The sequence below is a fragment of the Miscanthus floridulus genome, chromosome 15 (assembly GCF_019320115.1).
Source record: "Miscanthus floridulus cultivar M001 chromosome 15, ASM1932011v1, whole genome shotgun sequence".
Taxonomy (NCBI): Eukaryota; Viridiplantae; Streptophyta; class Magnoliopsida; order Poales; family Poaceae; genus Miscanthus; species Miscanthus floridulus.
In genome coordinates this window covers 78,973,863-78,998,256 of record NC_089594.1, presented here as the reverse complement: position 1 = coordinate 78,998,256, position 24,394 = coordinate 78,973,863, and the positions used below count along the sequence as shown (strand labels likewise).

The following is a 24,394-nucleotide window of genomic DNA, read 5'->3' as shown; positions in this document are numbered from 1 at the left end:
GGTCGACATTCACAACGGCATGAAGGCCGACAACCACAACGTCACGAAGGCCCTCATATCAACTTACGGCACGAAGGCCCACACAACCACATACGGCACGAAGGCCGACAACGAGAGTTTTACCTAGGGTTGCGGTGGAATCGGGCGTCGCGGTGCGGGGGTCACTTTCTTCTCCGACGAGGTCGAGCGGCGTTGGAGTACTCCTCTCCCCCTCTTCCCTTTCTTCTCTCCTTTTCCCCTTCTTCTCCTTCTCTTCCCCTTCCTCCTTCTCTTCTTCTCCTTTTCTTCCCCTTCCTCCTTCTCCTCTTCTCCTTCTCTTCTTCCTCCAACTTCACCCTCTGCCTCCTCCCCTCCAACAGCAGCCGGCGATGGGGGCGGCCTGGGGGCTGGGGTTGGGGCGGGAAGGCCGGCGAGGGGGAGCCACCGGAGGGCCAGCCGGGGCGGTCGACCTCCCCTTGCTCGACGAAGACAGGGAACGGATGCAGGGGCGCGACCTCGACCGCCACTGGGTGTGGTGGGGCGTCGGGGCGCGCGGGGTGGGCCAGGTGCGCAGCGGCGGGCGCGCGGCAGCGGGCGCACGGCAGTGCGGCAAGCGGGCCGCACGGCAGTGGGCGGCAGCGGGCGCGCGCAGTGCGGCAGCGGGCGCGCGCGGTGGTGGTGGAGGCGCGGGCCGACCGGGGCTGCCGGGCTCGGGGGCGGCCGGGCGCGCAGTGGCGGCGCGCGGCGGCGGGGCTAGCGGCGGCGGTGGAGGCGTGGGGCGGCCGGGAATCCGCGCGCGAAGGTGGGGCACGCGGGGCGGCCGGGCTCGGGCCAGCCAGCACGCGCAGCAGTGGGCGCGCGGCGGCGGGGGTGCGTGGCGGCGGTGGGTGACGCGCGGGGGCCGCCGCGAGCGGGCGCGTGGGGGGGAGATGGTCAGAGGCGTTTTTTTCACATTTCCGATCGGGAATTTGGGGGATTTAGGGTTCGGTCCTTTGCCGAGGGCCCAGATCCACGGCCCTCGGCAAAGATTTTTTATATTTTTTTTTAAATTCTTTACCGAGGGCCCAGATCCATGGCCCCCGGCAAAGATTTTTTATTTTTTATTTTTAAAATTCTTTGTCGAGGGCCACGGTCCAGGCCCTCGGCAATTTTTTTTTGGTTTTTTAGCCTAGTTTTTTTGTGGTGCTACAATACATTGTTTTGAACTCAATTTTAAAATTTAGGCCAATTTTGATTTTGTTTTTGTATATTTTCTTAATTTATTTCGATTCTTTGATTTTTTTTCGAATATGTTAAATTTGAACTGCAGGTGCATGGAATATTGCAATGTAGTATTTCGAAAAATGTTATTCATGTTAATTGGTGCATGTTGAGTCCCTATCCACGAACTCGCATCAAATTTTCACGCATCTTGTTCGCGTAACATGACGACCGACTTGCCGGAAAAATGTTTTAAAATTATATAAAATCCATACGAAGTCCGAAAATCACGAAATTCCATGACATCTCGCCAAGTTTCGTGATTTTCGGACTTCGTATGGATTTTATATAATTTTAAAACACTTTTCCGGCAAGTCGGTCGTCATGTTACGCGAACAAGATGCGTGAAAATTTGATGTGAGTTCGTGGATAGGGACTCAACATGCACCAATTAACATGAATAACATTTTTTGAAACACTACATTGCAATATTCCATGCACCTGCAGTTCAAATTTGACATATTCGAAAAAAAATCAAAGAATCGAAATAAATTAAGGAAATATACAAAACAAAATCAAAATTGGCCTAAATTTTAAAATTGAGTTCAAAATAATGTATTATAGCACCACAAAAAAACTGGGCTAAAAAAACCAAAAAAAATTGCCGAGGGCTCTTTGCCGAGGGCCTGGTCCGTGCCCTCAGCAAAGAATTTTAAAAAAAATAAAGAATCTTTGCCGAGGGCCTATCCTGACCCTCGGCAAAGGCGATTTATATAAAAAAAATTTTGCCGAAAAACTGGTTTTAAAAAAATCTTTGCCGAGGGCCTGGTCTAGGACCCTCGACAAAGACTTAAAAAAAATTGCCGAATAACCTGGATGCACAAAAAAAAAACCTTTGCCGAGGGCCTAACGGGTGGCCCTCGGCAAAGCTTGACGGGAAATGGCCGCCGTGACCCAACGGGCCTAATTTGCCGAGGGCCGTGGCCCTCGGCAAAGATTGGATTTGCCGTGGGCCTGTCTTTGTCGAGGGCCATACCCTCGGCAAAGGCCTCTTTGCCGAGGGCCGTTCTTTGCTGAGGGCTCCTGTGTCTGGCCCTCGGCAAAGCACGCGTTTCCAGTAGCGTAGGCCTCCCTCCTCCGTCTACCGTCTTCACTCTTCAGAGTACGTATTCTTTTCTCTGTGAAGACTGGATGGAGACTGATAGTAAATTGTTACTGCTACTCCCATTCAAGCAGCCAAGCAAATGCAAATGCAATGGTACTTTCAGTGGCGTTTATTTGGTTTTGAGAGCACCAAAGATTTCAGATTTGAATTGCCTGATCTGAAGGTCGTTTATTATGTATGGGATTCCAATTCCAAGCTAATAAAATGCTAGTCAAATTCAGGCTGGCCCGGTGCTGCCGGCGCACGCAGACGCAGAGGAATTCAACAAGGACCATGTCCGCTTTGGCATGGCTGCAGGGCAAAGGGAATATTTGGATACGGGGCATCAACATCATGCGCATTTCCTCTCTACCTGATTGCCCTTGCCCGTTTCGTCCACTCACTCCATTCTCTTCTCTTCATCTTCAGTCTTCAGTTCCGGTACCACAGCGTGTTGCGTTCCGTTGACCGGGGCCGGCGGCCACTGCTGGTAGGGATAATCATATTCTTATCATAATAGTTTTATCAAGCAAGCCTAATAATACAGTCAGCTACTAGCTGTACGTTCCTTTACAACCTTCTATCAGTCCACTCATATAGTAATTAGCTCTTCGTTATTAATATATGGTCCACTTATCTCTCTCACAGAGTTTCTTAGTTCTTAGTGCCTAAAGCCGGCTATAAGCTTACAACCCGTTTCTTCTCTCTCCTCCGGTATTTAGTCATGCTATTATACTTGCTCTCATCGCACTGACACTGTGCTGTGCCTGTGATAGACAGCCGCACCCATCGAGCTGCCTCTGCCTACCTGCCTGATGCTGCCCTCGCGTTCGGGGCAGCAGGAGGCAACGCGTGCGTGCGTGCATCAGGCCATCAGCTCAAGATAAATTAAACCACATCTGTCAATTAAATTAATAATCAAGTAATGGAAGGTTAGCATCTCCCCTTTCTTTTCCTTTCTTTTTTTAATGTGCTGGGCTTTGCTTGGTGATGCGGCTGCCATGCATCCGTTCCAAAGGGATGCCACTAGCTCCACATTTGCAGGCTTTACTTCACTGTCGTCGACTCAAATGTGCCTCATTCAGGTAGAAAAGGAACAAGATTTCGGCGACGAAATGCGCGGGAACTAAAAATATATATTTTTTGCACGTGGTTGAAAAGGATATGTCATCCATCCGACCATCCGTCCTAGGTTAATATATTGGAAAATCTTTACTCTGAAAGTACTGATTAGTTTAAAAAAAGAAGAAGAAGAAGAAAGAAAGCAGTACTGATTCTTTGCATGATATATATTGGATTTTGAGCAGTGTTTCTTTTTTAGAGCTCTGGACCTAGCTGTGCCCTGTGTGGATGAAATGAAACGTGCAAGATGCATGCTACTGATCTTGTACACGGACAATCTCAAAGATAATGAATTGGTGCTCCCATTTTGGCAACAGTGTTTCTTGCCATATGCATGCATGCAAAAACTGAGACACATCCAATTCGGATCTGAAAACGTCGTGCTATTTCTTCCCAGACAAGGAGTTTATGGTTTATATATGCAGTTGCAACTGTCCATCAGGCATCACCTCCGTGCCATATCTATCCACCAGTAAAGCTTCAAACACTTGTGCTAGGAGTGCTTAATTTGCAAGATTTATCCTTTATTTCACCAGCAGCAAGGATCTGATGAGATGAACAGCCACAAGGAAAGGAAATTGCCCTTCCTCAAGATCTTCAGGTTTCCAAACCCAACTACGCATAATTTGCAGCTTTCAATCAATTCCCATACAAGCTACTAGCTGCAAGAGGTGGTGCGCATTCAAATCGGCCCCCAAACGTATCTACAGGCCAAGATTTGTCCTTGCCTCGCATCAGTGTACAGTATGCATATCCACAGCAAAGCTTGCACTTGCGCTGCATGCACTTCAGATTTCAGAGAGGGACGCATGCAGGCCGAAACAGCTAGCCCCCTGTCCCCTGCTGCTTCAATTCAGAACGGCAGGTCAGGCGGGCAGGTGGAAGCTGGTGGATGCAATGGCCCTGCCCTTCATTGAAGCACCTGGCGTAGGTCAATGGAGGTGCTCATGGTGGACGGTCAGATGGAGAAGGAGCAGCTCTCAGCGGTCAGCCCTGCGTCTGCGCTGGGTTTGAAATGGCAAGTTTTTTTTTAGGGAAGAAATGGCAAGTTCGTTCGAGCTCTCTGTCTATGGCTGAGACCGACAGACAAGGCGCATTCAATTGGCTGCCACTGTTGCACGCTGCGCTGCATACACAGAGCACTGTGCTTGGAGATGAATGCGTTGCTTGTTTACACTATACACTTGTTTATATAAGTGCTGACCTGGCCAGTCACATGTGATTTGGAGTAGAGTTCAGGGTTACACTAGTTCACTAAACCGTGTTCATGATGATGAAGAGATGCAGTGATGCAGGCCATTGAGGGTTCAGCTCAACTGCTTTACCACCCAAAATAGGTTGTTCACTTGTTTGCTTGCAGCCAAGCCACGTTCAGTTCAGACTTCAGAGTTCAGACATCCCATGGAGATGGAGTTGGGTTCTGAGAGCTCATGAGTTGCTACTTTCTGATGGCCAGTTTTTGTTTGAGGGAGGGTGGTCAGTAGTGCCAACAGAAAAGAGAGACTTTTGGCCGCCCGCGTGTAAAGGGTCATTACAAACAAAAACAGCCTTTCAAGATCATGCAGCTTGGGCACCACATTTCAGCATTTTGTTGGTCATGGAATATCTCATCTGGTTGGTTAGTGTAGTGGTGTACAGAAGACAATCACATTCACTCATTCAGCCTTAGGCTGTGTTTAGTGGTAGGAATTTGGATTTGGGGTACTGTAGCACGTTCGTTTTTATTTGGCAAATAGTGTTCAAACATGGACTAATTAGACTCAAAACGTTCGTCTCGCAATTTCCCACCAAACTGTGCAATTAGTTTTTCTTTTCGTCTACATTTAATGCTCCATGCACGGGCCGCAAACATTCGATGTGACAGGTACTGTAGCAACTTTTTGGAAGTTAGGGTGGAACTAAACAAGGGCTTAACCCCTAAAACCCCTAGAACAACCCACCCCTGCGTGTTGGTCCTGGAAGCCACTTTCTTGGCATGAAGATAGGGGGGCACCACCAACTATCACTTTCCAATAAAATCTTTTCCACCCTTCTCTCCTCTCTCTCTCTCGCTCGCTTTAACCCTTTCACTCCTTTTTGTTTTTCTCTCTATGGTGACATTTCAGAGTGCTGCCCACCCATCTCCCTTCACTTCCAAGATTGTCACTGACTGCTTTTATCAGTGTGTGTGTGTGTGTGTGTGTGTGTGTGTGAGAGAGAGAGAGAGAGAGAGAGAGAGAGAGAGAGAGAGGAATTGAACAAAAGCACCATGCCACTTTCTACATTCTTTGATGACAATTTTTAGTTTTGTCTAAGGATGACATGTATCCACAACAAGCAAGCATGCATGGCAGTATCTCCTTTATTTTGTGCTTTTCTTTTCGATCATGAGCCTCATAGCCGCCCATGCATTCTTGCGGGCATTTTCTTTGTCAATTGTCAGCTGAGGGCAATCATGCGTGCTGGTGCCTCCAGTACTAGACTAGACATAGTGGTATGTATGTCATATCACTTTGTGTATGGCAGTACTCCTCCCTAAATGTTAGTCGCTACGATTTGCGTGCCGATAACTTTGATTCGATTTATAGAAAATACGTGCAACATTTCTATCTCTAAATAAATTTATTAAAAAACTAGATTTAAATATCTATCCAATTATACTAATTATGTATCATAAATATTAATATTTTTAATATATATTTAATCAAAGTTGTTTCTCGGAAAGCGAAAATGACAGACATTTAAGGACGGAGCGACGCTTGCAATGAGTAGTATCAAGTAGTAGTAGCAGAAAAAACAAACAAAAAAAGAACCAAAGCCGCCACAAGAACACTAGAGAATGGTACTAGTCTTTATTTGGCATCTCCAATCCTGTAAAGATTGACATGGCTTGGGTGAGATGTAGATTCAGGCTTTGTTAGTGTTTGTCTGTACTTGCAGATGATGCATACATAGCTAGTAGTACTTGAGTACAGGTACAACATACATACCTCCTACTTCATGTAATCTCCATAATAATAGTACATAAACTAACTGTACACTATAAGATGCCATTAGCCATTGTTTTCGGTCAATACCCAGAACATGGAAGGAAGGCTCAAAGTGACCATGCAAGCAAGCAACTAGCAAGTGTAACAACAAAATGAATGAATGGGCCATGATGGATCTTGAGAGAGGGAGAGGTCAATGTGCCAAGCTAAAAGCTCACACTGTCTCTCACTGTGTGTGCGCGCGCGCGCCCCTGCTTGCCTTGCCATGGCAATGGCATGGTCACAGGGGCTCATGTTACTATTCACAGCAATTGCATGGTAAAAATCACACAAAAACAAATGGATTGGAGTGGCGCATGGAGCATGGTGCATCATCAGTCATGGGCCCTGGTTTTGTAGTGCAAGCAAAGCATGTCAGTATTCCTCGATCGGGGAGCTCTACCTGTCTCCTCTTTTTTATATCACATTTCGCCTTTTGGGATGTCTGTTTGCCTGCCTGCCTGCCTCCGTCTATCTCATCTCAACGCTGAACTGAAGCAGCTACCCAGCACGGAGGACGGATCCATGGGAATTCAGAAACGGACAGCCTGCTCTTGAGATTCAGAGAACGAAGAAGCGCCTGCCTCCATCTCTGCCTGCCCATCCATGAATCAGTCGCCATTGCATTGCGTATGTATGGATGCATCATGGAGATTCATATCATCTTCACTCAGTCTTGCATCGCATCGCATTACATGCACCGATGATGACATTCAAATCTGCGTGAGAGTCGTCAGCATGTATGCAGCCAAGCCAGCAGTGAGGCCCAGCTCCACAACACAAAGCAAAAATGCCTGCTGTTTCTTTCTCTCTTTTTTTCAGATAATCTGGAGGCAGAGAAGGAGGACACATTCAGCCAATTCGCATATCCAGTTCCTAATGCGACGCATCATGGCGTCGCTCATGTCGTGTGCTGACCGTGTGTTTAGTTTAGTGCTAGCAGCAGCTTGTGGTGATATCACCCCGTTCGCTTCATCGTATCAGCCATGCTTATCAGCCATGATACAGTGTTTTTCCCTGACCACAAAACAACATCAGCCGGCTTATAAACGAACAGGTGTTTAATCTGAGATACTCACGTACGTAGGCCTCTTTCCACGTCTGAATGAATCAATAGCAGTATTCGGAACATTGCAGAGTTTCAGAAAACACTGCGCATGCCGGTTGGAGTTGAGGTCTGTGCAGAAACAAGACAACAGCGCATCAGGGCTCATCCCGACCGTCCATTCTGTTCAGCCAAGACTCCCTCGGCCGCTCGATACCAGCACCTCCCCTGCCGCCATGCCGGGTTCGCGATTCCGGCATCCGGCTGCGCAGGCAGACCACCGCCGCCGCCGCCTCCTCCGTCCGCTCCGCGGCGTCCTGATCCACCACCAAGAGCCCGACACGACCCACGCGATGCTGCGCAACTTCCCGCAGGCCCGGAGGCTGCTCAGGTCCGCGCCCCCGCCCCCGGCCCCGGCCCCGCCGGTACCTCGGCGTGCCCATCTGCTTTCCCTCGCCCTCGCACCCGCCCTTGCCTACGACGGTTTCTGATTGTGATGATTGGTGGTTGGGCGCAGGCGGATGGGGTTCGAGAAGGATGACGCCTACTTCTGGAAGCAGATGGGAAAGGCCACGCTCTGCACCTACACGCTCTTCGGCGTCGCCTGGCTCTGGAACGAGACGTCCCCGCTCGGGTGGTGGACGCTCAAGCCGCGCCCCAAGGTTCCTCCTCCACTTCCTCCCGTCTCGTCTTCTCTCGTTCGTTCGTTCGTTGGGCTGTGCTGTAATAGTGCGGAAATTCCCTATTTTGTCCAAAGGTTCTGCAGTTGTGACCTGCAATCCTCTTTGTTGGTTTAGATTAGATTTTAAACTTCCTCCCCCCTTGGAATTTGAATATTTTAGGGCTACATGATTGAAAATCTATCCTCAAATTAGCTTATACCCTGAGTTTTATGGCCCTCTTCTGACTCCAGAAGTAGAAATCGGCGGTGTCAGAGCTGAAAACGCGTTGCCTTGCCTCATTGCTAGTATTGATCCTGAGATGAACTTTTCTTCTCAGGTGCAAATAAAGGTGAAACTTTGTACAGTAACGCCAGCCCTTGCTATCTTAGAGCATCGGACCTGCATTATGATTATGATATCGAAATGGCTACACTTTTAATACTTCCAGCCTTTCCATATTATTCCTGCTTTGACTTCTAGTTTCCCTTATATTCTTGTGACACCTTGAATGTGGAACCACATTGTAGAAATCAACCTTTGAAGCGCCAGTACTGATTTTGGCAAGGCTATTCATGGCAAGCCTACACATATAAAATTAAAACCAGATTCAGACCTCTTTGCATTGCATGGTTAATATGGATCATTCAAATATGGGATATGCTCCCACTACAGGTTTCCTAAGTGTGGAACTTAAATTTGCTCTCATTTGTTGGTAACTGCTTTCCATTGTGCTGACAAGGATGCATCTCAAGCAGTTTACAATAGGGTATTCCTCTGTTGTGAATAAATTTTGGATGTAGGCTATGCTTGAAACATGTGTTGTCTTTATACAGTGCCATAAATAACTTTGCTGTTAAGTTTTCTTGGCTTTCAAAATGGACAGAAAGTATATGATAAATCTCTCATTTGCTGCATTGCATCATCTTAGTCTTAGTGGCCATAGATGATCAGTGTGAATGCTTGTCGATTTAAGCCCTGCTAGTTTCTGGTCTCCCTGATAAGACAATCTATTCCCAACATCTTGCAGGAAGAAAAAGAAATGGCACACCTTTATGAGCGCAGGGAGTTCCCGTACCCTGGTGATGAGGAGGCAATTGAGGAGTTCATAAAGAGTGGAGGTGCTCTTGGAACCACAATTGGACCCAAGGGTTTCGCTGATGCCAATATGGATTCTGAAAACATGCAGAAGCAGTTGCAGTCTAAAAAGTTTGAGCAGGAAGCACAGAAACTATGGCTTCGGATGAGGAATGAGGTTGTACAGGAGCTCCAGGAGAAGGGATTTGATATTGAATGAATTTAAACTCTGCAACGTGGTCAGTGCTAAGAATGTTAAAACCACGTGCCATCTAAATTGGAGGACTATAACTTAGGAATAAGAGAGTTTGTAGCTATCTTTTGAACTGTCTGGCACATTCCCAGTGCTGCTTGATTGTACCGTAAATTTCTCTCGTCTTGTGGAGAACTGAAGATCTCATTTGATCCTCTTTTGCCTGGTCATCAAGAAGTTGCGCTTCTGGAAATTACTCAGATTTTGATGTTGGTACATGCAACCTATATGTGCACCATTGAGGATGCGTTGGTACTTGCAATATATACTAGTCCATGATTAGTTCAATCTATATTCCAAATTGATGATTAGTTCAAATCTATATTCCAAATGGTATCACAGGCATTCATGTGCGCGGTCTACAAAACTGTGACTTGGATACTATTTTATATACGAGTAAAGTATCTTCCTTAACCTATATTATCGTGTCACCCACGTCCCTGACTTGAACTCTGAAATGGAATTTAGATGTAAATGTAATTGGATGTTGACGATGTAAGAAAGTAGTGAACAGGAAACAATTAAAAGAAAACACATCAGGATTATATTAACAATTTTGGGAGAAAGCTTTTGAAACATTGTCAGGAGTGTGTGTGCACCCATATTTGTGACTTTGAGAACATCAACATTGTTAGGGTAGGCTAGAGTTGAAACCCAACAGAAGCAATCAAGGTTCAGGCACAGCGTCAAAAAAGAAAAATTGCAGCGATGAATGTCAAAGCAGGATGCAGTTGACTTTCAGCTTTTCAAGTACAGTACAGAGGGTGGAGATTCTGCAACACTAGCACACTCGATCTTCTTGGTAATCGTTAACAGTATTTCAATGCTCTCGAGAAAAAGCATTCTCGGCGTTCATGTGATGGCCGATGCTCAACATGATTCAGTTGGCAAGCCCAAAATGTTCTTTAGGTCATACTCATAGCATCTGGCAATCATCATGCAATTCAATGGACAACAGATAAACGCAACATCATAAAGGTCAGGAAGCCAATGAAAAGACAAACCCAAACATATGCATTGCAGGACAAGTGCAAAAAAGAGCTCTGAATGATCTCCAAGTCCAAGCAACTGTTAGGGTATCATTTTGCAGTGGATGGTTGAATGTATGCAGAGGAAGCAATGCTAGATTCAGATGAGGTGGTCACATGTCCTACATTAGGGTTTATCGTCATCGACATACACATAGCCCGATTATCCTTCGCACCCGCAAATGATGACACAGGACAGCAGGTTATGAAAACCACTCTTAAGCCTCCAAGAATAGCAAACTAACGGGGCCATATATGCTACACAGTTAACTTCTGAAGCGCTAACTGAAACTAACTATTTCTTATTCAGATCTTAAGGCAGAGATGGATCAATCAGTTCCTATGCATCATGACATTATACCTTTGTCATTTAGTATAGTAGTAGCTTGTGGTTTAAGCTACAAGTACTGGTACGATGCCGGGCGTGGCTTTTGTTAAGGGCCTGATATGATTAATGCTTATTGTCTAAGATAATCACCTGGGCCATCTATGCCTGAATCTGAATAAGTAAGTATTCAATTCAAAGTCTCAGATACATTGTGCCAGAAATTTTCTGAATTTATGGCACTGAAACTTCAGAACCATCCATGAACAGTTCATCTCTTGCAATTGAACTCAAATTGAACCTGCTCAAATGCTCAGAGGTGTAGTTTTCTGAAACCATATAATAGAGACTCGTTTAAAGAAATTCTAGCTCTAATGATTAGTTTCAGAGAGGTTACACCTTTTGAAGCATAGATTGACGAAGAGAATGTATGCAGCATGCTTGGTTCAGGTTCTTCGAGAACATTATGCTGGAGATCCAGTTTTCAAAAATCTTTTTTTTTTCATCCATTTTCAGGTTGTTTACCAACCAGAGGATTGCAACAAAAAAAAGGACCAAAGATGCTTTGGGTACGATTTTTTCGCTAGACAGGTGCTATATCTGTGCAGAACCGAGCAAAGATCTTTCTTCTAAAAAGCAGTTTCCTGAATGCCCAATGCTGCCTGCCTGTGCAGACTGCAGAGATGCTGGTCGTTCAGAGTCACTGATCAATGAAGAAAGTTCCAAGTTCAGGTCTAACAGATGCAGGGACATTATGCGGTTATGCATTTTTTTTCTTATTGTTTTCTTTCTGGTCTTTCCCAGCAAAAAAGTAAGATACGCTCGTGTAAGAAAGGGTGCAAAATACGCTTTGGAGTTCTCGAGAAAGCACATTCTGCAACACTCGATAAAGTACGCTCTTCTTGGTAATCGTTGGCAATATTTCAATGCCCTCGAGAAAAGCATGTAAAACACAAATATTTCAATGCCCTCGAGAAAAGCATGCAAAATGTCCAAATGTTCTTCAGAACATGCTCATAGCATCTGGCAATCATCACGCAATTCAATGGACAACACATGACCGAAAACATCATACATGCCAGGAGGCCAATCCAAAGACAAACCAAAACATGCATTGTTGCAGGACAAGTACGAAATGATCTCTGAATCTCTGACCAATTGTGAGGGTATCATTTTGAAGCAGAGGAAACAAAGCTAGATTCAGATGAGATGGTCACATGTCCTACATTAGTGTTTATTGTCATCAACATACACATAGCCAGCTTAGGAGTATTATTGTTTGCCCCACGAATAATGATGCAGGACAGTAGGGTTATGAACTCCACTCCCAAATCTCCAAGTCCAAGCAAAGCAAACAATAAGCCAATATGCTACACACTAACTAAGCTATCCAGGGAAAGACACAATGCTACTAAAATTGTACAGAAAGGTGAATAAACAGATGACCAAACCAAGACTCCAAAACCTGTCGACTCGTCTATGTTTTTCTATGGAACATGTCCTACAACAACCGACTGACACCATATTGCTGCTGCCCGCTAGCACTTACTGTACAAAACTGTTGCCACATCTAGCGCCAGGGGCTAAAATCTTCCTTGTCATCTAGCTGATGATGCACCGTTGGGAGACGGAGGGGTTGACGGTTGGCCACTCTTGTCGGGCGCAACTCCATTCTGTTTCTCTCTGTGACTCGAGTCGGAGTTCTCTTCCTTGTCATCTGACTTTGAATTGAGAAACCGACCTCCAGCTCCCCTGGCCCTTTTCAAGGCATGCTGATGCCGTGACTCATGGAGATAGGGCTGCACAGCAAAGATGTAATCAAATCAGGGTTTTTATTTAAGATGACTAAACATTTCACCCGCAGAAAGATAAAGGAAATAAGCAATCAAGTTGTTTAAGTTACTTTTGGCTAGAGAGAGTTGAATTTGTTAGTATCATGATGATTATTTCTCAAAACTGGAAGACTGATATAAAGATGTGGTTAGTGGTTACCAACTCAGAAAATCCTATAAAGTTCTGCCAAGCTCAGATGATCTCACTGCAAGTTGATCACACATGTTTATTACTCTTTGATATCAATAAACATGTGTGATCAACTTGCAGTGAGATCATCTGAGCTTGGCAGAACTTTATAGGATTTTCTGAGTTGGTAACCACATCTTTATATCAGTCTTCCAGTTTTGAGAAATAATCATCATGATACTAACAAATTCAACTCTCTCTAGCCAAAAGTAACTTACAGATAAAAATTAGAAAGCATTTCAGTTTACTCAATGTTGCAACTTTGTCAATGTGTGGCACCCAATTTACATTCCTAAATCCTTTGTGATAAGCAACACCCGTGAAGGCATTAAAAAACGTGTTATGTTAAAATTTCAGATATCAGGCAAGATTGAAATTAAAATAACATTCACCAGAAGATTTATAGTACAACGTGAGGCAGATCAATCTTGAAGTGGAAGTAGGGAAGGTAGATTGGAGAAATTTGCTTGATCATTTGCTCTAGCATCATGGGCAGAAAAAGCTAATTAAAAATTCCAATTCATATGGCAATGCAGAATATGGTTACAAAGATTTACCTTACGGCCCTTGACAAGCTTCCGTTCTGATTCAGCTTTAGCCCGAGATTGACGCCGTCTTAATATGGCATTGTATTGCTTTGCATTTACATACACAGGCTCTTCGATTGCATCGGTAGGCAAAGGTAAGCCAGCCGGATGCATTCCGACTAACGGTGGATGCATCTGAAATATTATCATATTTATTAACTCCAAGACATCAGTTTAAATAAAGAATCCTAATAGCACAGGAAGGTCCATGGTCATGCAAAATATCCTTTTCTAACTGTCTGTAAATTCAAATAAACAATACTAGCAAAATTGGCCTACCCTCTCAAGACACACAAGCATGTTTAGCTTTTATACTTTGTACTGCCTCTGACTGAAACCAGGGTTGGTTTGAGGTTTGGGCATACAAAAGGAGTCAAATTAAATGAACTCGGTGCTCTTCAATCATTTCCCAAATTAGGTAAATCATAAATGTTCCACAAAGTGGAAACAATCTAGTATTTGGGGAAAATTTAACTGGATTACAATACTTGTATTTGCTAATGGAGAGAGTGCATAAAAGCTTACCAATGGCTGTCCACCGTAAGCCGCATAAAGGCTTCCATAGTATGGGTCAATATTTGGATAAGCATATTGACCCTGCCAGACACAAAATATGAAATTAGAAAACATAGATTGCACCATACTCGAAATTAATGAACCTTGATGGAAAATTGTAGAAGAGGAAACTGAAAGGACAAAAAATAAAATAGAAGACTGCAACAATCACTCCAGTGAAGGTCTAAAAGAATGCTGAAACTAGAAGCTTGTTAGCTTAAAAATAATTAGTGAACATTCATCACAACAAAAAAGTACGAGCGAAACACATGTGAGGTGTAACAATTTAGACTAATAAAGTTGGAAAATAATATGCATTTGAGAAAAAAAATGGACTATTGTTACCAACCAGTGTGCAAAGTTTCAATGAAGAAGCTTTGCTATTTTAATTTGAATGTGATGATAGTCAACCATTTAGTGACAAAGGGATGGAAATGGCAGAAATTTTGAGATGACACATAACTTCCCTGGTTAGCAACAAATGGTCTGGAATCTGGATTAAAAGGGGAATGCTTTTTTTTCACTTCAGCCAACAGGGAAATGGTGTATAACTGTACTTGTCACTTTATAGTTTTGGTATGAATATGTTCTGTTATTATTACTTTTGAAGTAGAGTTTGAAGCAGGGAAGGAGATTTGACACCACATATGCTATCACTTAGACATCACACTACGACCAAACCTCCACCTTTTCCTAGACATAACTCAAATGAAAAGAACCATATTTATCGACAAGTAAAGAGTGAAAGTTACAAGTGTGGTACCATTGCATGGCTCATGTCATGAGGGGCATAGGGTGCCACATAATCTGTTGATGGTGTGCCCACTGTTGGTTGGCTATCTGAACTAGTAACTGGGGCTTCTCGTTGGTCCCCAGGTTCAGCTTGCTTCTTCTGATGATGTTGATCCTCAGCCCTGTGGTCACCTGCCCATGAAGGGACATGAATGATCAAGATTGACTTAGATGTCCTCAAAAAGTCACACTCACATGTGTTAAAGAAAAACAAATAAACATTAATGCATGCCACCACTGTTCATAAACCAACAAGTAACAAAAGGCACAATATAACATTTTATACAGTAGAAATTAATCTAAATGACATAGAGCACTCAAAATTTCCACCAGCTATAAATCTATTTGGTAGCAGCAGGGTGTAACTACTATAACATATAATGCCATGTATGCACATGAGAACATTAGATACAAAACTACATAAGACATCCTGGTTTATTCAAAGAAACTTTTTATGTTATTTTCAAAATCCAAAGCAGTGAGCATGCATTAAACTCTGCTTTGAGCCCAACAGTCTGAGCTGCCAGCACAAATCACTTTTCTTTCAGCCACATACATACAATGGAAGGGCTTAATCAAAGCACAAAATTGGTGGCGCGAAATGCAACTGACTGCTTGTACAATCTGTGCTTGCAACACATACATAACGAAATATTCTCTACAGTAATTCACAGCACAGAAAAGGTTTGGATGAATCAAGCATACCTGAAACACTCTGAACAACAGAGGTCATGATTCCTTCCTTTGCAAGGCCAAGCACAACCAGGACAAAGCACGGAGCAAAGCCACACTAACAGTGACTACTCATGCGGTAGCTTCAGCACTTTGTGGATGAAGCCACACATAAACTTTCCTGAACCCAAGCACAAAGCTCATTAGCAGCAACCCATGGATGAAGTACACCAAGAAAATTGTAAACCTAAGTGTGAGGAATCTCAGAGACCACAGAAGTTGTTTTTCCACAACAAAGCCGAGATTCAACCTCATTACAGCAGGAAATTGAATGGGGAATAATTCAAATGGGTGTAGGCGAGAAATACTACAAGCGAAGCGCATGTGCACAACCAAAGGCTAGCTGGGGAACCTAAGCTAGCGGCTAATTATGCAAACAGCAACAAGTCACACACTCTACAACTTCCTGCCACTGCCCACTTGGCAGGCGTAATAATCCACGGCTATGTACGAAATTCACGGCCGGTTCGCACTGAGTGAATTCCCCTCGGTTACTGTGCGAATTTGAACTGTCTGTTCTGTACGTGGAATCCGTGCATCCCAACTTCCAAACAGGCCCCCAATAGATGCACAGGAGCGACCTACCACAAGAATTCCCAAACGGAAGGACGCCAGGGACACAGGGTTGAATGGGATCCCTAAAATTTCCGGAAGGCAAACCGCGCCGCCGCGCACCTCGGCGGGATTATGGCGAATTGGAGGAGCCGACTCGAATTATGGCGGAATTGGATTGCGCAGGTGCGGCGGCAGGGAACAAACGCACGGCGAAGTGGACGGGGAGAGCGAATTCTCCGGATTGAACGGGCAAAAGCGCAGGGAACCTACACAGAGAGAGCACAGGGGGAGGCGGAGAGGGTCGGGGGTGCGGAACGAACACTCACCGACGAGAGGAGGAGCGAGCGGGCTTGGACCCGGGCGGATCACCACCCGCGCCTGGCCGGACGAGGGCGGCGGGCGCGCGGACGGAGCGGGAGGCAGCGGCGGAGTGGGTGTGGCGGGGTCGTCGGGGCGTGGCCGGCGGCGTGTCGATGGGGCCGACGGGGGTTTGGGCCTCAAATTTGAGAGCAGGGTTGGAGGGGAGGAGACTGGGTGGTGGGGGCCCACCATGGGTGACCTGCATCAACGTGGGCGCGTGGACCTGGATGCATCGCAGCCACAAATTTCTAGCCAATTTGTATATTTTTTTACTCTCCCTTGTTTCTTTGTTTAATTATTAAATTACCATTTGGTAGACTTGTTTTTTTACTTGGTGCGAGAGTCGCAGATAAACTATACTGCGTTTACTTATAGGGAAAGGAATAAATATTATAATACATGTTGGTGGATGATTTAGCATCTTGATATGGGCAATGAAATATATGTTAGTGAATAATATGGCTTTGTAACGAAAATAGCTTGAATGAAGATATAATTGTATGTGCTAATGAAATATGCTAGTGGATGCTGATATGGATAGTATAAATAGCGAGATAGAATACTAGTAGAGATTGAAAATATATAAGAGATATAGATATAGATATTTTTTTTACGATCGGTTCTTTACCCGTTTTTCATTAAGAGGAAAGGCTAAAAGAAAGGCTAGGACATGGATACAAAGGACTCGCAAGTAATCCAAGAATTACCGACGGAATCCCAAAGACACAAACAAACAGCAAGAATACACGCGGAGGGGGAACCTCCACTACAAAACACCAACCAACTATGCCTGCCAAAGAAAGATGCATCCGTACAATGGTCGCCAACAGAGGGTGGGTGAAGCCGTGGTGGCAAAGCATCCACCGGTAAAAAGCTCAGCATCCATCTGCAAGCGACTAGATAGCCGCCGCGAGAGAGGAAGACGACAAAGTCCACCAGCGACCAGGTAGCCGTTGCGAAAAAGTCCGCCAGCGACCAGGTAGCCGCTGCGAAGAAGACCGCCAGCGACCAGGTAGCCGCTGCGAAGAGGACGACGTATCCGTCAGCGACTAGGTAGCCGCTGCGAAGAAGAAGACCGCGGTGACACCAACACCATAGGTGGATAGACCAAAGCGACGAGGAAGCACAGGCAGGCACAACACAAACAAGGAGCGGCTACCGAGAGTAGTTACTCCCATCTTCAATAAACCACATTACGTATATATGCATACTAATTTATCAGTTTGAGTATGTTTTATACTTAATTTAAGATACTTCAAATCTTAGTACGCGAAATTGTTTCAAAAGAGCCCATATTTTTTAATATATTACTAAAATAACACTGCAGTACTATATAAAATAAGTATAACCATATACTCTATATATATTTACATACTTGACATAATACTACCCTCGATAGTTTAGTATGATCATATACTCTGTCTATATATACTTCGTTGGGTCATATACGTCTTAAATCTAGAGATATACACATGGGAGTAACTACTCCCTAGGAGTAGGAAATAATTTTCCATATATATATAGTTAATTATACCGTGAGTAGACTTTTTATTTAACTTTATCATCAGTTTATTAAATTTAATAAGGTCAGCCTCAGAGATAGTAAATCCGTGTCACTGGTGGCGTGCAGGAACAATCGTTTGAATCCTGCGACACTCCACCAATAGATGTTTCTAGTACCACCATTCAAATTCCACGTACGGCCATAGTCCTTGGCTAAAAAAAAAGCATGTGCTCTCTTTTCTTACTTACGGAGTATTGTATCATTTTAATAACAGCACGATAATTCCGTATTGGTAGATGGTGTGCACGAACGTTTGGATCCATGGGAGCACCCTCATAAAAAATTAATATAGTTTACATTTTAATAAAAAGAAATCATACACTTTTCCTTATTATTACTTTACCATTTTAATTAATAATAATAAATAGCATCATGATAAATCTGCACCGCATGCACCAATGCTTGCGCTCAACACGACAACACTATTTGCAAATATAGCCGACCATATATCCTCGTGAAACAGTAGCATAATTATTTGACAAGTACCGGTTTTTACTAAACAAGTACCGTTAATGAGTACTCATTCCGTTCTAAAATATTGGAAATCTTGTTTCTAATAAGGAGTTAAAAAAACCATATATTTGGCTAAGTTCAAATAGGTTTATCATAAAGAAATATATTTCATAATTAATCAAGTGATACTTATTAATGTATTGTAAAATTAGTATTTTTTTATATTTGGTCTAACATTATTTGACTCTCTAAGAAGTGGGATTTTTCATTTTTCGTGCGAAATTCACTTACAAAAGCATGTATAGATGTTAGGACAAACCTGGAAATTTTAGACGGGGGTAAAACTGCCTGGAGGATCTTTTGTCTCTTCATTCACGGCAAAGCGCCTTTAACAAGGTTTTGGCAGGTAGTGAAGTGGGAACCACGCGCGGGGCACGTGATCGCGGCCGTCAGTTTGCGTGGGGCCGCGCCGGAGCCGGGTGGACGGTGAGCTGGCGCCCCACGAAGAGTCCGCGGTGGCCGGTGGGCCAGATCCCTCGCGTGACGTGTGGCTGCGGAGGCCAGCGCGGCCCACTCGCTAAGTCGCCGTCGTCGTCACGTTAGACGTCACATGAGAGTATCACAGGCGAGTGTTTGATAGTAATAATAAAATAAATTACATAAATTTTTGGTAATCCGCGATACAAATTTATTAAGTCTAATTAATCTGTTATTAGCACATGTTTACTGTAGCACCACATTGTCAAATCATTGACTAATTAGACTTAAAAATTCGTCTCGCAAAGTAGTCACAATCTATACAATTAGTTATTTTTAAGTCTATATTTAATGCTCTATACATGTATCAAACATACGATGTGATATGAACTAAATTTTAGAGGAGAAACTAAACAAGACCTTAATCACACACCTGACAGCGACACCGCCACGATTACGCATCCGCTAATCCACCGCGCGTACATATGAATGGACAAGAACAGGTCTCGTTTCCTCGCAAACTTCTTATCAAAACACCAAACAATCATTTTTTATTTTTATTTACTAGCATAATTTATTGTATGGCTCGAAAAATTATTCAGTGATCGCGAGATACTAGAGCCATTGCAAGAGATTTGTACAGATAATCATCTTCCCCAAACTTATACGCTTAGTTGCTTACTCTACCTTCAAATAATTATCGGTACCGCTAGCGCCCGAACATCCGGGCGGACGCCCGGCGGCTGCAGCCGGTTTCCCCCTCTGTTTCCCACGTCCACGCAGGCCCGTGTCGCCCGAACGTCGCTCGACCACGCCTGTGTCACCTGCGCCGCCCAAACGTCACCCGCGTGGGGTTCGCTCGCGCCCCCTCCCACTTCCCCCACACATCCCATGTGTAATACCTGATCTACTTTGAAACATCTAGATGCAACACTTATAACATACAGAAAAGACAGATGAAAACACTTGAAACATGCATATGAAACACTTGCAAAAATAATTAAAAACCATTGCAAATATAGGCCACTTGCAACATATGTGTGAAACATATGCAACATCCAGATAAACACGCTTGCAACATATATGTGAAACATATGCAACATCCAGATAAACACGCTTGCAACATACGTATGAGAAAACAGATGAAACATTGGGGACAGACACTTGCAACATACATGTACAACCATTACAACATACACAACATCCCGATCTACTTTTTGCAACATCCGTGTGAAACATTTGAAACATACCTCTAAAATATTTGAAATGTACACTTGCAACATGCATCATATCCCTGGTGCGGCCTCCTCCACCGTCTGCATTGGGGCTCCACAGCCGTAGTAGGAGGCGAGGACGGATAGGCATCCACGCCGTGGCTCGGCGCTTCTCCTTGCGCTGGCGGCGCCTGTCGGCGTCGTCGGGCGGGGTAGGTAGCGGAGTAGGAGCAACGGCAGGAGCAGCAGGGTGGGCGTGCGGAGCAGCGGTAGGAGCAGGCCACGGCATGCCGCTTCGGTGGATGAGGTATGGCGCGACAGCGATGATGATGTAGAGGGGGGCTGGGGGGCTGGGGCAAGAAGCTTGGATGGGAGGGGATCTATGGCAGCCTGGATTTCGCGTCGCCTGGCACGGTGACGAGTGGACGCCGTGATGGGGTGGCGGAGGGGCGGATGGCGCGGTGAACACCGCGACGGGCGGAGTGAAAAAGTTATCGGTCGCAGAGATGGGGGAGTAGGGTAGCAGGGCGGTTGTCTATTGGTCTGGTCCGCTGCGTATGCCCAAAAAGATAGAGTCCGGGCCCAAAAAGATAGCGTCCGGGCGTCCAGACACCCCTTGTGATCTCGACTGTCATAATTTGTTTCCGGATTGAGAGATTAACATGGGGATTAAATTCAGGAGTTACTAGAGAACATAGAAGTCAAATACAAATGAGGCGGGTTGCCTACGAAGCCGCGCCTGTCTTTCTAGTTCACTTAACGAGGGATCTATTTATTTTCTACAGTGTATTTTTTTATACAGAGGGAGGTGGCGACGTCCTGAAAACACTTAACGAGTGAAATCACTCTGTGGAATCCAGATGCACTGAACCCATTTTTCTGAATGGACTGAACCTGATCGCTATGTGAAAGAGGAAAGGAAGAAATCACTCGCTGGAATCCAGATACACTGCTGGTCGCTATGTGAGAAAGAGAGCAAGGTGGCTGAATAACTGGGCCACAGAGGAAACGATGTGGCCTTTTTTTTTCTAGCCCGGCCCGCCCAACTGCATAGTTACAACTACACGGGCCAGGTTTGGTTCATGAAGCAAGCCCATACGGAACGTTCCTTCTTTAAGATTTGGGCTTATGCCAGTGTTTTAGTTTAATGCTGATTTTACAAAAAAATCTGCAAAATTGGTCCTAAAAAAATAAATGTGCAAAATTAGATTATACAAGAAAAAATAGCTTGCATCTCTGTGTTGTGGACAGTGGGCTGTTACTGTCGGCAGGTTGCGCGCAATAATAAAGGCCCCCCCAAAAAGTGTAGTTTCTAAAATAAAAGAAAAGGAAAATAAACCCCAAAAAATAGGCCAATGGTGTGATGTCTGATGTGTGAGGACATGTTGCTGACGTGGCTGAATCATCGTGCGAGCGTGCCTGGTGCGCGTTTTGTCTTGTACTCCCCGTTCTAAATTATAGGTTGGTTTGACTTTTTTGGTACAACGAATTTACTATCTATCTAAACACAAATTTGATGTACCAAAAAAAAATCAAAACGATTCATAATTTGGAACGGAGGGAGTAAGAGATATTATTTGTTTGATATGGGTTGATTTTGTCTAGCAATCGTTGTACCCTAGCGTAGGACGAAATTGAGGAATCGCTTAACCATGATGAAACGGCTTTCGTCCGATGGGAGGCCGACACACCTAAAAAATCGTCTTCCAGGTGCACGACTTTCAAAAAGAATAGTTTCTACCGGAGGACAAAAACTGTATCAAACAAAATTATATCATTTTACAGGTGCACGATTTTTTTTTTAAATAATGGCATGAGCTCTATCTTTTTTCTTTCAAGAATTCATATGTGGCTTAAACATCTTGCTTTATTTTTTGACCAGGTTCGTGCCCGTGGATTGCTATAGGACAACTAAACTTTTGTACTAAAAACACACGGATAGCACAATAAGATAACAAATATTAAAATAGGATCGCACGATAATAGTTATACTTCATGTCAAAATTCGTTCATATGTAAAATCCCATGTCATACAACAAATATTAAAATAGGATAATTCTATTGAGAGCAGATGTTTGCATGTACGTGTCGTGCTGATATACATACAATTGTCCTTACAATTGTCAATTGTCGTGCTGATATACAGGCACTGATCAGGCAGCATGTCATCAGTTCCGAATACCCAGGATCTGCCACCACTCTGCTACACTAATTCAAGAGCCTGGAAAAATTAAGAGAAGCAATATAGGAATAAGAAAAGGCATTAAAATCCTGAAATTAAGAGCCCAATAGATGAATAAACAAACCCAAAAGGTCCTTTTTAACATAGAGAACTGACTGGGATATTGTGGATAGTGCAGTCACTTATATGAGATTGCCTGACAAAGTTCCATATTGATCCCAGTGTTGAGAAATTCCTAATTGTCAGTAGCACTGAGATAATTCCAATCATTGGATGAGTGAGGCGCCATTAGTAGATGGAGTTACATAAGAGAACAACTGAATGAACCCTCAAAAAGCACAAACACTTTGGCAGCATTGTGTCGACAAGCTCGAGCAGCAGCAGGTCACCCCTGCCATCAGTAAATCGTCGAAAAACACATTCCAAAGTGATGTACATACATTATATTAGGGATATCCAGTCTCCTTCAATAATGAAGTGTAAACAAACAGTGCTCTTGGATAACGATGAAGTGCAGTTACCTGAACCTGAAGCCGATGGTGTGCACTCTGCATCAACAAATAGAGGTGATGCAGATGGAGTGCCGTTTACTGAACCTGAAGCCGATGGTGTGCAAGCTTCAGGTATGGTTATTCAGTCTACTCCAGTATGTTGTCGGACAGCCAATAGTACTTGTCGTAGTCTGTTATTTAGTCTTCTTTTCAGTTATACTTTCAGTCTGTTTTTCACTCTTCTGTGTTGTCGGATTTCCTATAGTACATTTTTTAAGTAAACTGCAGTAGAGTTGCTACAGTCATTTGTTAATGGTACTCTTTCAGTTTGCTGCAGTAGAGTTCCTGCTCTTTTGTCGGATTAAGTTCAGTCACATGATACAAGTTTCAGTCAATTGGTTTGGTACAGAGTGTCTTTTCTCTTACAACTTTCAGTTAACTGCATGTATTCATACAATTGCCTAGGTACAGTTTTCCAGTGTCTTTTTTTTCATACAAGTTTCAGTCAACTGTTTTCATACAATTTCATACAAGAGGAATTTGATCGATCTTCTCACGCGAGGGTCACCACAAGTTGGTCACGCCACGATCGCAGAGCAAGGAGCCAAGGACAAGAGAAAGAGAAACCCTACTAATTCCAGACAGAACGATCATTCAACCAGACCAAGTACGCAGGCCATCATGCGTGCTAGCCACACTCCCCTGCGCGTGCTGGATCATGAACAGTAGGCCCTTGAGGATTATGAACAGTAGGGAGGGAGGGAAAACCTGGACAAGTGGCGCGGCGAGGAGGAAGTAGAGGCGGCGAGGATCATCGATCTGTTGCAGGGTCCGCGGACTGCGGTGGCGAGATCGATGATCTGTTGCAACGGACGTCGGAGCAACATCCTTATTCCGTGTGCCTGGCGTGTGTCGACGGCGGCGGCGTCGAGACGACGGGACAGGGCGTGGAAGGACACGACGTCGTGGTGATCGTGACTTTCCTTGGATGGGCACGGAGTCGCGGTGATCGTGACTTTCCTTGGAAGGGCACAGCCTGGAAGGGCAAGGTGTCGTGGTGATCGTGACTTAACTTTTTTTTAATGGCCTGACGATCGTGGAGGCGAGCTGATGGCGGTTTCCTTTTCTATCGCGCGGGTGAAGTGCGGTGAAATCGGGCGGGGATCGCAAGGGGTAGACCGCCGAGGTGAGGTGAAGTTTTTGTCACACCAAAACGGTGTCTCCTCTTTGGTCTTTTTAGTTGTGAGAGATTTGTATGCATAAATGTCCTTGAACCTTCTTTATTTAACAGTATCGACGGATATGATCTCTCTTCTTGGTTTGTTTTTTTTAAAAATAAATAGGCTTACAAGTAAGGTCAAATTTACCAACACTATTTTGAGTTTTCTACTAGATAGCCTCTACCCTGAGGCGTGAACATTATGATCTCTGCCAATCAAATTAGTGTATGAAAAGCTCAACAGTTTGTACTGACGATATCTTTTGATTTTTTTTTGACCGAAGTCATCAGCAGGGGAAACCCTAACCTATTTTTTATTTTTTTTATTTCAAGCCTGTTTCATTCGTTCTC

At 44.3% G+C, this 24,394-nt stretch overlaps 3 protein-coding genes across 3 annotated transcripts; 2 read left to right on the top strand and 1 right to left on the bottom strand.

Annotated features, from left to right (window-relative positions):
- Positions 1-368: 368 nt before the first annotated feature.
- On the top strand, positions 369-3,215 carry LOC136507745 (uncharacterized). Its single transcript, XM_066502371.1, has 2 exons — positions 369-849; positions 3,100-3,215. Exons 1-2 carry the CDS (start codon positions 369-371, stop codon positions 3,213-3,215), a joined length of 597 nt encoding a protein of 198 aa, XP_066358468.1.
- A 4,527-nt stretch (positions 3,216-7,742) lies between these two features.
- Positions 7,743-9,664, top strand: LOC136509247 (uncharacterized). Its single transcript, XM_066504070.1, has 3 exons — positions 7,743-7,889; positions 8,016-8,160; positions 9,188-9,664. The coding sequence occupies exons 1-3, from the start codon at positions 7,852-7,854 to the stop codon at positions 9,452-9,454; spliced, it is 450 nt and encodes a 149-aa protein (XP_066360167.1). The 5' UTR covers positions 7,743-7,851; the 3' UTR covers positions 9,455-9,664.
- A 2,333-nt stretch (positions 9,665-11,997) lies between these two features.
- Positions 11,998-16,609, bottom strand: LOC136508087 (nuclear transcription factor Y subunit A-7-like). Its single transcript, XM_066502703.1, has 6 exons — positions 16,410-16,609; positions 15,502-15,649; positions 14,768-14,928; positions 13,975-14,046; positions 13,420-13,584; positions 11,998-12,639 (listed from the first exon to the last, which is right to left on the bottom strand). The coding sequence occupies exons 2-6, from the start codon at positions 15,527-15,529 to the stop codon at positions 12,439-12,441; spliced, it is 627 nt and encodes a 208-aa protein (XP_066358800.1). The 5' UTR covers positions 15,530-15,649; positions 16,410-16,609; the 3' UTR covers positions 11,998-12,438.
- Between the last annotated feature and the right edge of the window lie 7,785 nt (positions 16,610-24,394).

Bases quoted from the DNA above. Each gene is read 5' to 3' on its own strand.
- LOC136507745 (XM_066502371.1), top strand. From the start codon at position 369: ATGGGGGCGGCCTGGGGGCTGGGGTTGGGGCGGGAAGGCCGGCGAGGG. The intron at 850-3,099 runs GTGCGTGGCGGC...TGCCTGTGATAG, and splicing joins GTGGGCGCGCGGCGGCGGGG to ACAGCCGCACCCATCGAGCT.
- LOC136509247 (XM_066504070.1), top strand. From the start codon at position 7,852: ATGCTGCGCAACTTCCCGCAGGCCCGGAGGCTGCTCAG. The intron at 7,890-8,015 runs GTCCGCGCCCCC...GGTTGGGCGCAG, and splicing joins CAGGCCCGGAGGCTGCTCAG to GCGGATGGGGTTCGAGAAGG. The intron at 8,161-9,187 runs GTTCCTCCTCCA...AACATCTTGCAG, and splicing joins CGCTCAAGCCGCGCCCCAAG to GAAGAAAAAGAAATGGCACA.
- LOC136508087 (XM_066502703.1), bottom strand. From the start codon at position 15,529: ATGACCTCTGTTGTTCAGAGTGTTTCAG. The intron at 14,929-15,501 runs GTATGCTTGATT...CTTCATGGGCAG, and splicing joins TGTTGTTCAGAGTGTTTCAG to GTGACCACAGGGCTGAGGAT. The intron at 14,047-14,767 runs GTACCACACTTG...TGTGTCTGGCAG, and splicing joins ATGACATGAGCCATGCAATG to GGTCAATATGCTTATCCAAA.